The 16,517-nt window shown below is 40.3% G+C and overlaps 1 protein-coding gene across 2 annotated transcripts in view; it reads right to left on the reverse strand.

Moving 5' to 3' along the window:
- Positions 1 to 15,272, reverse strand: part of LOC146664523 (UPF0606 protein KIAA1549) — a 38,082-nt gene extending 22,810 nt beyond the window's left edge. Inside the window, exons 1-6 of one of the 2 annotated variants that reach the window (XM_085411675.1) lie at positions 15,066 to 15,272; positions 14,082 to 14,372; positions 1,679 to 3,757; positions 1,477 to 1,565; positions 398 to 557; positions 159 to 289 (exon numbers count right to left, since the gene is read on the reverse strand). In XM_085411675.1, coding sequence (XP_085267801.1) covers positions 159 to 289; positions 398 to 557; positions 1,477 to 1,565; positions 1,679 to 3,757; positions 14,082 to 14,214 — 2,592 coding nt within the window. In that variant the 5' untranslated portion in view covers positions 14,215 to 14,372; positions 15,066 to 15,272. The remainder of the gene's footprint in view (positions 1 to 158; positions 290 to 397; positions 558 to 1,476; positions 1,566 to 1,678; positions 3,758 to 14,081; positions 14,373 to 15,065) is intronic. The other variant, XM_085411676.1, reaches the window with a different exon arrangement.
- Between the last annotated feature and the right edge of the window lie 1,245 nt (positions 15,273 to 16,517).

The raw sequence follows: 16,517 nt of genomic DNA on the forward strand, positions 1-16,517 counted from the left end.
TTTTTGTTGTATTTGGTCAAGTTGATAAGAAATTAAATATTTCATTTTTTCAGATTCTTTCAGATCCTAAGCCACAATGAAAGCATCCTAATGAAAACATCCCAGCTGGAATGCACCTCCCTGACTGCCCATGGCTTCCCTCACTTTGTGCCACTCACATGCACTGTGAAATTAGTCGACTCCTTTGATCGCCTGCGGACTTCAGCGAAGGCCCTGGTCAAACCTCTCTCGATGCTCTCACTGAAGTTGCAGAACCGCACGTCTACGTGGCCAGGAACAAACTGCAACACTGCACAGACGAATTGAATACTTTCTGACTGAGCTTAAAAAATAAAGGTCAAATTCTGCTAAATGCTTCAAGTGCCCTCGGAAAAAGACTCAACAAAAGGTCATTTACCTGAGTGGACTTGATAATTTCTATCTGGCGTCGACCAGTTTGGAGAAACAGACAAGAAGCGGCGCCCCGACCTCCTCAGTGCATTGACGACAGACATGCCTGTGTACACGACAGGACCCGACACCGCTCGAAACACAAATTTTGGTGGTGGATCAACAACCTACATTAAGAAAGCAGAAATTAATTGTATTAAAGAGACACACTGTACATTAAGTAACTTATGCTAAATAGGCTGTGTATCGTCTGGAACTCAATGTGACAGAAGTGGTCTGGCTGAGTTTGTATGTGGCGCTGTGACAATCACAAAAACACCCCAACACAAACATAGACTATACTTTTAACACATAAACGTACCACCAATTTACACCCACACTCTGTGTGAGCCACTACAACTCCATTCACTCAATTGCTCAAAAATCTAACAACATCTAGCTCAGTAGGTAGCGTGGTCGCCCCATGATCGGAAGGTCGGGGGTTTGAATCCACTGAATGGCTACCCCGAGGAACCCCCTGAGCAATGTACCATCCCTACACACTGCTGGGCACCTGAATAGTGGCTGCCCACTGCTTCACTGAGTGAATGGGTTAAATGCATCAATAAAGTATACATTATTATTATTGTTATTATGATCCGTCCATTCGCTTCCACTTATCCTTTTCAGGGTCGCGGGGGGCGCTGGAGCCTATCCCAGCTGTCACAGAGCACGAGGCGGGGTACACCTTGGACAGGTCTGTCGCAGGGCTAACACACAGAGACAGACAAGGATTCGCACTCACATTCATGCCTGCATTCACACCTGGGCAATTTAGATAGGTTAATTAACCTATCCCCACTAAGTGCATGTCTTTGGACTGTGGGAAGAAGCCGGAGTACCCAGGAAGAACCCACGCTAACACGGGGAGAACATGCAAACTCCACACAGAAAGACCCCGGGCTTATGGTGGAATTGAACTCAGGACCTTCTTGCTGTGCAGCAACAGCGCTAACCCATTTCCCCCCCATATTTTTCTTAATTGCAAAAAAATGGTTGACACCTTGCATTATTTAAAATATATGGAAATATGTTTAATAAACTTACTTGCAGTTCCACTGATTTGTTAAATTCCCCTTTCAAAATGTCTCTGACCTGAGATTTAGCATATCCTACAGTGGCCCCGGCTGGAAAACCTTGTGAAAAAAGCACAAGCTAATGGTCAATGTCTCTCTCATACTCTGCTGTCTATGAATAACTCTTTCAAGCACAGTTAAGTAAGACAAAACACATTAAATGCCTAACTTACCGATCCTGATCAAATAAGCGGGTTTGTTAACGTTGCAGAGGTACGATCTTGATGTTGGTGCTATAGCTGTGATTTTACCAACAGTGGTAGAGATGATGTTGACAATAGTTGAGGCTTCAGAGGTGGCAGTAATTCTGCTTGTGGCTTGATGGGGAGTAGTTGTGGCAGGTGTACTTGTGGGTGTAGTAGAGACTTTATTAACTACACTACTGGTTGGGATATAGGTCAGTGTTGCTAGGGTGTCAACTCCATCTTCAGTCACCCCCTGATCACCCATCACAAATGGAGGGGGCAGAGTCACATTCTGAGGCGTGGATTCAGTTGAAACTATAGTTGCATTGAGAGTTGGATCATTTGTAAAAGCAGACTCTTCAGGAGCTAATTCTGTTGTACCGGCTGTGCTATTGGCAGCAGGCTCAGTGGGAACAGGGGAGAAGTCTATAGTTGCAGTTAAGACAGCAGTTGCATCCATAGTACTTTTTGGGGGAGACTCTGTAACATACCAATGAACATACGTAAGAGAGGAGGCAACATTTAAATCGTCTGCCAGCAAAGGCGTTGTACTTGGCTGCACAGCTTCTGTAATTGAAGTGCTATCCAGGCCAACGTTGTTTGTATGTGCAGACCAATCTGTGGTGGACACCTGACCATCCGAAGAAGAAAAGGAGTGGAGGGAATGCGTTGGGACTATGGAAGGATCAAGAAAAGGCTGAGAGGCATTGGCCACCTGAGGACTCTCCTCTGTGGTTACTACAAAGCTCGTTTCATCATGAGGCTCAAGCCCCGAGAGATCACTGGAGGACTCCTCTTCAATCACTTTTGTATCATTGCTGAAGCTGTTGTTAGGTGTGCTGTCTGTAGTACTGATGGACACCACAGTAATGTTCCCCCTGTGTTCAGCTCCGCTTTCTGAACCGTTATTCTCCTTGGTCAGCTGATTGTTATAATATTCCAAGCTGTTCATGTCTGGCAAAAGGACATCTGTCGGTTGAATTGTGTACGTATCTGACCAATCTACGTCTGAAATGTCAGGCACGTCACTGTTAGGTGTTGGAGTAGGTTCCAGGGAAAACTGAACTGTTGCTGAAAATGAGGAAGGATAAATAGATCTAGGAGAAACTACGGTGCTGTACGCTGTCACGAGGCTGGGGGAAGGGGAAACGTACAGAGGATTCAGGGATGAGGGAGATATGCCCACTCTGGAAGGGAAGGACGTGTCATAAGTTTCTGTATAGTCTTCTAGATCATATGAGTCGGAGGGCACCTTGGTGACCAGAGAATAGTCTTCTCTATCTGCATTGAAAAAAGACATCGTCTCCAAGTAGTCCCCAGACCCCCAGTCTACTTCCATGGTGTTGGTGGGGTAGAAGTCCTCTGGAGAGAGCTCTGTGGGTTCAGATGAAGGTGATGCAGGGTGGGGGGTGATGAAAGGCACCTTGTAGCCAGGAGACTGAATCTCATCTGGGTTGGGTAGCATGTTTATATCATATGCATGTTTGTTTTCCAGTGGGGGATTACTGGAGCTCAGCTGGTCTGCATGCATTGGTTTCATATGTGAGTCCTCTGCTAAAAGGTCTGTGAAAGTCTGAATAGGTGGCCCGAGAGGCCCTTCAGGTTGGAAGGTCATCCTTTTCTCAGAATTAAGACCTAGCTGGGGTGTTGGAGAAGGCTTTACTGATGTTATGGATATATTTTCCCAAGGCTGTAGCTGGGACTTTGTTTGAGCTTCTGAGAGAGATGACCTCGCCAGCTTCCAGCCTAAGGAGAGTTCAGCTGGTCGTTGAAACTGTGGTACAGATGGTCTTAAGGTTGGAGTCGTCAGAGTGTGTGGCTCTTCTGCAGAGGCATCTCTTAACATGATGACTTTGGAGTTTTCATATGCAATATGCCCCCTATGAATGTTATCAGCAGTCCGAACTTCATGGCTTGGTTCAGGATTGGATGGAAGGGCACCAGGTGAGTCTAGACTCTCAAAGGCAGTATAATGCGAGTCAGGTAAGGCTAATGGTGATGATGTAGGACTTTGGATATCTCCAAGAAATCCCATGGGATCATGTGTAGAGTCCAAAGGAGATTCATCTGCAGAGGAACAAAGACAATGCTTCGTATCAGTACAGGAAACATAGGGAAACTCATATATAGAGACAATGACTGAAAAAGAGGCTAATTCTAAAGAAATCATTTTACCATTTAATTTTTATTGCTGAAAATGGTTGTTTCAGTAATAAAAAGACAAAGAAATACCCTGCTGAGCATGAATCTCATATCAGCCCTATGAATCAGTAACTGTAATTTCATCCCTTGTGAATGTTTACTTTGTACTCTGGTCTGTTAACAGGAATGAAGGAGTGTGATGGAGTCAGTGTTGAATGTGTGATTTTTGCCAAAAAAGTGTGTTTAAACTGTTGCACACCGAGCCAAGATGAGAGCAAACACGACTTTTCACGGCAGACAGGGAGGCTACCTACTCTAAGCCATGTTGTAACTGGACCGGCATTGAATTAGTGAACATTGGTGTTATGTTTACTGGTGTCGAAATGGCCAACATCAACTGTATCATCTATAAGGGTTTAAAAATATATAATGGAAGGACATCATAATGGAACAGGGTCCATTATGATGTCCATTTGCAACAAACAGTGAACATGAAGACAATGCACCCGGATGAATTTATACTTACAATAAATCAATACTATATTTAAAATAGCTTGATCAGATTTAAATTTCAGATCGATAAAGTGGAGATAGCTTCCCAGAAAACCTTTTGACTGTATGTCACCTAAAGCCTGTACATAGATCAGTTCTTATCAGTATCAGACTCCTGAGAAAAATAATTAGACAGTCACTAGTTTAACTCTCCTTTGCTTAAGTGGCTACAAACAAACAGACAAAAACCAAAAACTAAAGAAAATGTCATTAGAATAAAAGAGCAAGGACGGTCTCACAGGCTAATGATGTGAAAATCATTGGGGAAGCAAAGAAAAGCTGACAGATTTCTTTGGTTCCAGTTGTGAATATGCTGACATACACGCACGGACCATATGTCTTAAGATTTTACCAATGAACTCTCGAGAGTGCATTTGAGACCCTTTTTCATGGCACCTGATCTCGAACTGATGGATGGTGCAATTTTCAGCTCATCAGCAAGCCCCTCTACAGCGTGCACACAACATTAAAATCATTAAGGCCGACTTTTGAGCAGTCAAAATGCAGAAATAGCAAATGCCGCTTACGCAACGCATTTCAAACTCTATTTAGGTGCCAAAGCACTCCATATTGCGTAACAAAGTACATGCACATCATGCATGATTTAATTTGGGAAGAGTCTTGATTACAAGCCACTGCCTGGCATATTTAACACTGCCTACATGAACTGGAACAATTCTTTAATTATTAATGGAAAATAGATGTTTTACACTTATCTGCATATGTTTGCCTCTTTCATATACCCAAATATGTTTCACCAACCTTAATGCATGGCAGTCTTACTAACACTGTGCAAGAATTTAACAATGTCAGTTAAACATAACTATTATCCATTACCAGCCTTGTTGCTAATAGTGGCCTATTATCAAATCAAATGATTTTACCAGTGTTAATGGCAGCTGTTTATCTGTTGTGATGATTTAATTGTCCACTGACTGAACTGACTGAAAAACACGGTTATAAAAATGAAGATGTCTTTGTTTCACGAGTTTATGGCGGAAAATCATCACAACAAAAAAACCACAGATAATCAGAGACCGGATGACTTAGTGTGCCTGCTTACAATAAATGATATGTTTATTAATGCTGTTGGGTTTATGGATAGCTAAATGACTTGATGCAAGGCTCACGTCTGCACTGAGCCTTACAAACAAACTCTTTTCAATAAACTTGGTGCAGACTGTAAGTCTTAAATTTGTCACTGAAAGTAGGTCTTGAACAGAGCAAGACTTCAAAGACACCATTGTTGTCATTGCCAGAAGCTAGCCACCAACAGCCTCTACATAGTGACTCAGCAGCAGCTGCAAAGGCTGCTGCTTTTTGTAGTTCACAGACGCTCTGCAGAATCATGCACTCTTGAAAATAGCCACAGAATAAGCTAAGGGAGAAGACTATTTTTAACAGCGCTAGTGCAGATCGCTTAGCAAAAACATCAACAAAAATGAATGCATTTTGGGGCCATCATCTCCAATTTACTGCATCGAGTCATACAAGCAGACGCCTCTGGCTTGGCCCAGGAGAAATCTCGTAGCTTAATTATAACCTACGCTGGTACCTTAATCAAGTCAACATGCTAGCATAACAGAGCATGCTGGAAAGGACTTGGAAAAGAAAAGCCAAGTCTTTCTTCTGTGAAGGCTAGTCTGTCTTGCACATTTTCCAAGATTCTTGGTTTCTGTGCCAAATCTTTGAACCCACAGGGATGTAACACACAGCTGGGCAGACGCATGTGTACACTGCACTGAGCACACAATAACAGGAGAAACACTAAAATAGAAGGACTCGCGGCATCTAGTCATCTAGTCTCTACAGAGAACACAGCAGAGAAATGAAAGTCATTCTACAGTGGCAGCAAATCTTTTATAGGTAACTGTGAGAAAGATGCTATTTTAACTGCTAAATAACTCTTAATTAAGTCAAACTCATTTGGCTGTGAACAAAAAGATGTTTGGAGCTACAGATATATAAAACAAGAAGCAAAGACAGTGCAGACAAGCTTTATATAAGAGCATGTTGGACAACAATGCTGATGTTTGAGGTCACGCTGTTAAACAAGACCTCAAACTGTCACCTCATTTCAACACACCATTACAGCGACACAGTGTTTCATATACAGTCACATTTGTGATTATTAACCAAGAACAGATTACTGACAAAAACATCTAACACAAAAACAATGATTGACAGGAGAATGATGATAACAATGATAACTGCAGAGATGTCGGCGATGGTGATGATGATAATTATCACGGTGGTAAGTAAAGACGGGATGAAGGAAAATGGACAGCCAACATTTAATTACTGATGTATTAGAACAAATCTAACAACACTAACATGCAAAAGCTGAATTACAAACATACAAAAAATTGACTGTCTATCTGTAATACTTAAATATGCACAGTCTACATACTTGAAGGCTAATCGTTGATGACACCCTCGGCTCAGTGTGACAGACAGCAGCCCGAGTCAGGGCTAACATTACAGAGCGCAAAAAAAATGAACAATGGACTAGAAGGCTATCGTGCGCTACCACCTGTTCCCTGAAAGAGGAGCACGTCACACTCGGCTGGCCGCTCATTGCTCGGCCTGCCTGTGAAATGATTAAGCACTGACCTTACAGATAAATTGCGCAGTATTTTATACCTGCACAGTTGGTGTGGAGCACCCACAATTTTATTGTACATGTACAATGACAATAAAGACTGTCCTATTCTATTCTATTCTAATTTAACATACAGAATCTGCTGATTGCTTTTCATCAACAACAGGCGCTTGAGTGAAAACTTTTCCATATTCAAGCAAGTGATGGCACAAAAATAACACTCTTTCTGTGATCTGGATGGTTTGTTCAGCTTCCGTTTATACAGGCAGCTCTGGGGTTGAACGACTGCCAGCAATCATGTAAAAAAGGTTCTGACAAGAGAGGGATTATTACCGATGGTGGCTGATGTAATGATCCTCTCTAAAATCCCTCCAATCAAAAACAGAAGAGACTGCACTCAAGGCAGAACCTACTTCAAGTTTTTTAAGTAGCATCAGACCAGTGACCAGTGTGCAGGTTGCATAATCGATTACACATTTATCCATTTTAGCCAAACCGCACAAAAAGCCGGTTGATTTGTACGAGCATGATGCAGCGATAAAAGTTTAAATATTTTATGCAGCATTTTAATTTAAACCGTCAGATAAACATAATTTTAAGGAATTTTGAGTGATTGCAAATTTGAATGATTCTCTGTTTTGAATTAAGTTTACAGAGTAAAAGTGTAAAAAGGAGAAAAGATAACAACGTACAATAACTGTACTTTACACACACACAATAGTAAAGCCTACATCATGAACACACACACACACACACAAAGGAAATCCTCCAAGTAAGCTGAAATGTGATTTTGCCTTCGGTGTCTGCTTATGAAAACAGTTCCCAGGGCCCAAACAAAGAGCTGATAATGCCTCTCAGCAGACAGCACTGCGCTGGAACTGAATCGGAGAAAATACCTTTCACTGGTCTCCTTTACTCAGCCAGACTCGAGGCTCACATAGACTGAAAAATGCATTTTAGAATTATGCTTTTACATTTTCCACATTGTTTTTTATTAAAAATGTATAATGTAAACTAAGAAAGATATTTATAAAAAAGTGGCAAACCCAATCCATTATAATTGTACTGCACACACACAATGCTGAAGCTCATAATAATTAAAACAAACCGATACTGCTAGCAAAAATGTTATTTTGACATTCCTGTCTTCACATGAAAACAGATCCCAAGGCCCAAAGAGGGGACCTAATAATGCCTGTCAGCAAACAGCACTCTTGTTGACGTCTGGAACAGAATCAGAGAAAATACCTTTCACTTGTCTCCTTTATTCAACGAGACACTGTGCTCACATATAAACAGAAAGAGGGAATAATGCCATGACTCGGTGCTCCAGAAAAATAGGATTTGGGATGTAAGAAGTGACAGACGTAAGCATGTCTGCGAGGGCATTTTCAGGAGCCGAAAATAATAATTAATGCGTTCCTGTCTCCATCTGCTTTAATCCAAGTCGACGAGGATGAGTATGCATATTTTTGAGTGGAAGAGACTCAGCAAACAGTCCACACTAAAGGAAAGTAACATGAGTCTTTATACAAAAAAACTAATAAAAATCTACAATTATTCCACAAAGATATGTGGTCCTGCTGTACTGGTCAGAGCTGATTTTACAGGGAAATTTTATAGGAACCGATTACTGGAATACGGTTACTTAAACAATATGAATCAGCCAAATAGCAACACAAAGATGTGTTTGTAAATACACACACAGCATAGACATTAATCCATGCAAGCACATATGTCTATTTAAACCAAGAAACTTGAGATACCAGTGAAGGAGTGCTATAACAGCACAATTTCCTGTGTTTGCCAGATTCGTTTTTGCTAAAAAAGAAAGTAATTTAATGGCAGTGTTATTCGGGGGGGAAAGAGGACAGAAGAAAGGGTCTTTTTAGCATTAATGTTAACTACACCCCCACACATGGTTCTGTTTTCAGCTCAGCCCGTTGCGTGACTGGCGCTTTTCAGTTGGCAGGAGCCGTGTATGTTGAGAGCAGTCATACAATCAGTGCTGACGTTTAGTTTATCAGGGAAGCTTTTAAGATGGGAAAGATTTAATTGTTTTTATCAGCAGAGTTCTATTAGATCAGTGTCTCTGCCAAAACTAAAGAAGCTCCCCTGACAGAAAAAACCCAAATCTCAGAGCTATAGAGGGTACATTTATTATAAACACACAGTTTATGCACTGCAGACACTTGTTGAAGTCAGCTTACACCAAGCAGCGGAAGATTAAAGAACAGACTTAAATCAACAAAGTACGGCCTATAAACAGAAACCAGATACAAATGTTACAGTTACCGACGAGAGTCAAATAAAGGAAATAAATGAAACTTAACATTAAGTTTCATAGTTAGAGAGACTGTTCTGATTTGACCAAAAATGAACATGAGACCTGACTGGGGTCATGCCTGCACTTAAAATACCATCAAATATTAATGTGACCTTTGTTTTTGTTTTCTTTTTCCTGAGGGAATACTTGTTTTTAAGACAACAGCAAGGTGGGCATAAAAAAAGAGATGGGTTCACCATAGAGAAGGAGGTTATGATGATGTATTTGAATATTTAACTTGAAATCTGGACACGCTCATTCACTTTTAAAGTCTTGATTTTCTTTAAAGACTGGAAGGTATCAGTCAGCAGCCTCTTCTATTTTGTCTCATTACACTCTCAGACGTTACGTTCTGGATTAACAAACACTGTCTGCTGGGCGAGGTTAAGTTCCCTATAAAGCTCGTAGGAAGCTGCTTTCAAATAACTAATTTTGTCTGAAGGGTTTGGTCAAATGCTTACTGTTTGGCTTCTAAGTGGGTGCAGTAATCCTGAAAGGGCCAAAACAAAATGATTTAGCCTGGAGAAGCTGAAAGAAGGCCGTGCTGAACAGAGCCATCTGCTCTGATAAATATATAAATAATCAGCTGCAGCTCATCAGAGCAGATTTGGGCTCAGCGCAATATGGCCTCAATGTGGCCTCCTGTCAAATTATGAACTCTGCATTGCACATTTTAAGCTCCTGACACTGGCAGACTGTTAGTATAAGAAACTGTAGGCAAAGTCAGGGAAATGTATTTAATAATGAAAGTTTTACAACTCTGTGTTTCTGTAACCAATAACTTTTGCAGAGGAAGGCAGCCAAGTTCTCGGTTTTCAACAACAATAAGACTATTTTTTATTAATTTCTCTCAAATCTAATCTTTAAAAAGCAGAATACAGAATATTGAACTGGATAGAATGCAATGTTTGCTTTGGTGCTGAATTTAATAAATATTATGCTAATAATCACATATGGAAGGAAGGAAGTCAATAGCAAACAGACAGTTCCTATAATATTACTGCAGCTATTATAATTCTGTTTTATACTATTTGAATATATCTGCTCCAAAAAATGGGCAAAATCTAATCCTAACACAATATTAATAAGTAATAATGTCTGGCTTTCAAAAAACAAACAACAAAAATCAACTAGTCTTTTTTTAAATAAGATGCTGTGTAGGTTCGTGATACTCTGGTGGAAAATTGCCTTGGTAACCCCCACCAAAAAAAGGGTACACAAAATCACTACCAGATGTACATTCATGGGCCAGACTATGGCACCTTCACATCACAACCCACGAGCAAGATGCAGGTAATAGCAGGCAAGTGGAGAAGATTACACAAACTCGAGTGCAGCCATTGGCAGAACAGCCGACTATATCATAACTGTGATGTGTATACGTGCTATCAGACACGATTATCGAGAGAAATAATGACGTTAATAATAACACTGTAGACTTGAGTTAAATAGTCGTCAGTGTCACATCATTCGCTGTCTCTTGACCAGCTTCTACCACGCTCAGCAGAGCCAAATAATGCTAGGAGAGGCTAGTGAGTAGGCAAGGTCGGCCACTGGCTGCTTCCCAGGAGCTCGTTGTGCTCGGCCTCCAGGCCTGGTGAGTGCAAAAGTACCCATTGTTTGGCTTTTGATAGGTTCTAACCATTGATCTGCAACTGGCTTCCAGCTCTAATGAATAATGAATGCCCATATTGTCATCCCACACAGATCGCATTTCACATGGAAACAGACTACACTGGTAATTAGACAGGACTTTGCTGGCCTGCAGCTTTCTATGCTGAACTTGCCAGGGATTGTGGTGTGGAGAGAGAGAGAGGTACTGCTGAGGTAAAATTTCAAGGGCATTTTATAAGTTTCGAACAGCATCTTCCATATTTTTCAATTCAGATATGAAATTTACATGCCGAACTATTTCTTTAACAGAAACTGTTAAGAGGAGAAGCCTGACAGAAGTCAGGACATGGGTCTCCTGTGTGGTGTTGGGTCTGGAGGAACAATAAGACGTCGGTCGCCATGCTCTATTTGACCCAGAAACTGAAAGAGGAAAGCTGTTAGACTGGTGACATCAGTGTTGATACAGACTACGGAAACTTGGAAAGCTGTCATGTTGCTGATGAACAAAGTGAAGTGAACAGTGATGGGTGAAGACCATGAGCAAAATGTGTGATCTCACAATCACAGCCTACAACTGAAGAACAGAACCTTTATTCCAAGCATTTTAGTTCCCAGTGCAGGATAACGAGTACGTATTTTACAGCCTCGTGTCACCAGATAAGAGCTAGAAAGTGTATCTGACATTAAAGTAGCTGTATGAGCAGCAATGGTTACACCTCTTAATTGTGTAAAAGAAATTTTCCTTTCAACAAAGCAGCAATATTTTTGTATTACACACCTAACACAATGTACAAATGTATATTAATCAGACCTTATTTTGCACTTCTGCTATCAGACCAACAAATATCCAAAAATTCCTATTGCTGAATTCTATTCATTTTCTTTTTCAATATTTATTTAAATACTTTTACAAAGCTTTGTTTGAGTTTTAGTCACAAGATAAAAACAACTTTACATTCCACAAAAAATAAGACTGCTCTGTAGTAGGCAGCCTGAACGTGGGCAGGTACCTGTACCAATCCAACTAGAAGGATAACTAGCAGAGCTAGTTCTTATACTCCATACCATTTCTGCTTTATCTGCAGAATCACAAGTTCTAATGAGAGGAACCAAAGTCCTTCCTCCTCAGGGGGCTCTACAAGATGCTGAGTTCCTAACTTCACTTTTCAAAAATAAATAAGTAAACAAATAAAATTTTGCCATAATGTTGATTTTAAAAAAAAATGGAAAATGCTTAAAATGAAACAGGCTACTGTGGAAGATTTAGCAGCTGCCTGAGATTTGTCCAAATTAAAGGAGAAGTGTCTATAAGATGCTCCTGAAAGGGTCTTATTTAGTCAGCATCATCATCAATACCAATTTATCAAAATATAGGACATGAAGGATGAAAATGGCTAATAATGAATGCTGTTACTTTTTTGCTGGTGTTGTTATTTACTTCCTCTGTTCTGCCATGAAAACCAAAAATGTTAATTCTAAAAAAACAAAAACAAATTTTGAACGTTTGATCTGAAATAAGATTTAAAAATCTAAAAAGAAACTTTCAGATTTGATCAGTATTTTCCACAGAATTAGCCACTTGCTAAATAAATGAGAAAATAAACAGGTGAATTCTGACAAAACAAACAAAAAAAGAAACAAACAAAACAGCCTTAAAATGTTTAACCATAAACAAATAGATGTTAAACCATCGACGTATATCTAGCGTATCCTTTAGAAGGCTATCACAAGAAACATGTTCATCTCTGAATGCTAATTAAAAATGACAATCAAATGCAAATAACACACATGTCAATATATCAAACTTGCAATCAGATGTCGTGCTTTACCAAATGATTTGATAGTATTTTAGCTACACGCTGAGAAAAACTGCAATATAACAAATGGCTGATAGCCTGCGCTAAAAAGCTGCGAATGGAGGTGTTATCAAACAAGTGTGAGTTCAAGACTCGCTAATGCCTAATTTCCTGCACAAGGTTTTCACCCAGGCATTTAATACATAATCCTATTACCATCCAATATCATGAGTTTTTGGCTACCCTCTAAACACGGTCTTTTTCACTGGCCAGTGTGTTAGTGGGATAATGTCACTATCAATAAAATTAAGCCCGGACAAAGCACCCATCAAGTCGGAGGGTTTAGACACTTTCTCTTTCTACAGTTACTGGAAGTTGGTTTAACCCCAGACTCTGTGTACAAGAGGAACTGAGTCACTTCTGATTCAAGGATGTGTCTGTGTAGTCTTCAGTGTGACTGCATCAGGGCAGAAAGCCCTGTTCTCATGAAAATCACAACAGTGGTAAGTTCACACCGAAGCGAACTAACAGACAGAAGCTGTTTCCACAAATGAAGTGACAAATAAAAACGAATTCATGTATATTTCTATGAAACGGCTCATGACTTTGTCATTAAGGCCCTTTTTAAGGAAAAAGGTTAGCAATAGTGGCTTACACTTAAGGAAAGCAAGCTTATGACTGGAAGCTGACTGGTTAAGTTGGCTTATACACGGCCTGTAATAATAACAACCCCCAACTACATGAGTGACGCTGTTCAATGGCCCACAAAAAAGGCATCGCCTGGATGTGACTGGTTATAACAGTTGTCAGATATTGTTAAAATATAGCACATATTTGTAACAATGAACACATTATATAGAGAAACTGACTAATGCCTCGGGGCTTCCTATTTCTCTCTGACCAGTCATCAGGATGAGCAAGCGTAAGCTATACCAGAAGCAAACCAATCAAGATAAAGATCTTGATTGCACCCAGAATGGATCATGGATACATTAACACAATAGTATCACAAAAAGAGACAACATGTGTGTGAAATACTGACATTTGCTTTCAGGTTAATGCAGTTATTCAGTTAGATTAAGTGAAAATCACAAAAAAAGACTTAGAATTTGCAAATCTAACCATCAAAAGAATCCCAGATACACTCCTTGTAGCGTTCTTAATCTGAAATAAACATTAACGTGTGCCGATTCGATTTTTATTTGCAACTTGAACTCAATTGGAATATTATTTCTAAATGCTGTTCCTCAAAGCTACCTGAATGTTGGACACGATATTGATCCGTGCCACTTATGTAACACAAGGTACTTAGTGGATCATGTTGTGTGAGTCAGCAAAAAAAGAAAAGTGTTCTCTTACCTGCCCCAGGTAAGTCAGCTGCAATCACTATTAACAACACCGTTACCACCAGAAGCGCAGCACGTTGGCTGTGGGTGTGCATGAGAGCTTTGGGCATCACCACCAAACACACAGTGGAGACTAAACCTGCCATGGTACGGTGGGTGTCGAGTCAAGGCATGTCATCCGGTTAAGGAGAGAAGATTCACTCCAAAAAGACAATCGCAGGTTAGGTTTTTGCGAGCGCCTTAGTTTGCTCTTCTTCACTTTAAGGCCCCTTATTCCATCACATGTCTTTGTAGTGGAGAAAAACTGTTGAAAAGAAGCAACAGTGGGACATTTAAGAACAGCCTGCTTGAGTATCACTGTGTTAACTTAAGAATCCCCCAGTAAGCTGAAGAACAAGTGAAAACTACTTAAATCATTTCAAACCTGCAATTTTAGGGTAACATTAATAACAGATATCATTGGATGATTGGAGCAACACATTTTCTTTTATCCATGCCCTGGATCATTGATAAAAAGTGAGTATTTCCCTTATTTATCCTGCAGTTTTCACACTCATGGCCAAATTGGTCGTGAAAACAGCGACTATTATCCCATCAAATAAACAAAACAAAGCAACTTACTCCATATAAGGGGAACAAATCTGTAAGGAGGTCAAAAAAGCAAAAGACGATCCAGCACAGACCTCATCCCTCGGATGTATGGCTGGCTTTAAGACGCTCTCACAGCGGGTCTTATCATGATACAGTAGTCTCTTGTCCTACATCCCGTCCCGTTACTTGCAAGCTTAATGGTCATGTGGCTTTTCATTTAGCTAGACAAAGCAGGTTCCATCCCTCGTTTGAGTCTGACAGGAAAACGCTAAACGCTGCCTAGCCAAAATAATTTGATGATATATCCCAAAGCTTGCGCTCAGTGCATACATAAAGCGATTTTTCCTTCTCAATTCGCCCCCTGCCATTCCTGTAAGCCAGCTCATAGCTGCGCACACAGACTTACCAAGAAAGGGAGCTCCAACTCTATCAGTTCCTTTGTGAGCGTGAGGAGAGGATATCCTTGGATGAAATGCTGTGTGGAGCTCTGTCATTAACGTCCTCGTGCCCACCTGCGTGCCTTTGAAGTTTTTGCAGTGTATACGTGGTGTGCACGAACTGGCGACTGGCTTTCATCTGACACTCTTGGTAACAGTTACCTTCTCTCGTCCCGAGGATTGGGATAGCCCCGCCCTCTGACAGATCTGATTAGTTTCTAATTTGCTAAGGCGTATTCCCATTGGTTCAGCCTCTTTTCTGTCACGGTGGCCTTTTAAACATTAGGTTGGTCTTCGTCAGGAGGCGTCTGCGGCTTCCACGGCAACCTCACGCATTGATGCACTCACCCCAAGGTATAGCTATTATATTTTTATTGGCTGTATAGAGTTGACCTTCTTCCGCTACTGAGTTCAAACGAAAAATATTCTATTACCCTAATATGTAATTATATGCAGATCAGTTAACATTACATTTACAAGCCTGAGTCTTATCTTTATGGTGGTGAGACTTTGAAGGATCAAACAATTAATTCGTTTGTTTCTGTTGCTATTTAACACATTTCTGAAAACAAGTTAATGCTCTATGTAAAGATAAAATAAATATCCTTCTGGCAAAGACGGGGCCCAGTGGTGCAGCGTGTAAACGTTGCCCATTGCAGAGTTTTGTGGTTGCAAATAAATGGAGGTGATTAGCATACCTGATCACGTCAGCGCAAGTTTCTAAGTGAACATCATGGCGAACACCGCCACCTGGTGATGGTGTTGTGTGTAGCCAGTGCTGCCGATGTTAAAGCAGTTTCTTTTTACTTATTTCTCTCTGACTCTTGCTGTGGTCAGTGGATGAAAATGTCGTGAAAAACCTAACGTGACGTAGTAGCATTATGGTGTTTTAATCTCCATAAAATGTATGCGTGTAGCTAATGAGCAAAATAAAGTAGTTTAAATGGTTAAAAGGTGAGACTTCATTGTTTTCAGAGAATACTAAGACCTACATTATACTACCACATTGATATAACAGCTGTAGCTTGTGTGCAGATTCAAAAATGTGTAAATTTATGATGACCTTACACATTATATGGTATAAAATGGGCTCTGCCTGAACCATTTACAACTGTGAAATAAAATAAGGCAATAAATAAAAAATCTCTTTTATATGTTTTTTACAGACTGGAAGTTGGTTTCCAATTTTGTATATAGTGCATGACATGAAATGTTTCTTTCAAACTTGTGCATAAAATGTTGGTTTAATTGTAATACACAATAAGCCATGCCCAGACATTTTAATTAATTAATTCTAGATCACACACTGCAGTCAAACTGCACTTAATTCTGAGGTTTTGCAAGAGACAGTATGCTGGGTGCAAAGAATGAGCCTAACTCATGCACACACATATACCCCACAGTAGACAACAGGAGACCGA

Source organism: Rhamphochromis longiceps, linkage group LG7 (assembly GCF_057381845.1).
Source record: "Rhamphochromis longiceps isolate RC_006_pf linkage group LG7, R_longiceps_female_GT1.1, whole genome shotgun sequence".
NCBI lineage: Eukaryota > Metazoa > Chordata > Actinopteri > Cichliformes > Cichlidae > Rhamphochromis > Rhamphochromis longiceps.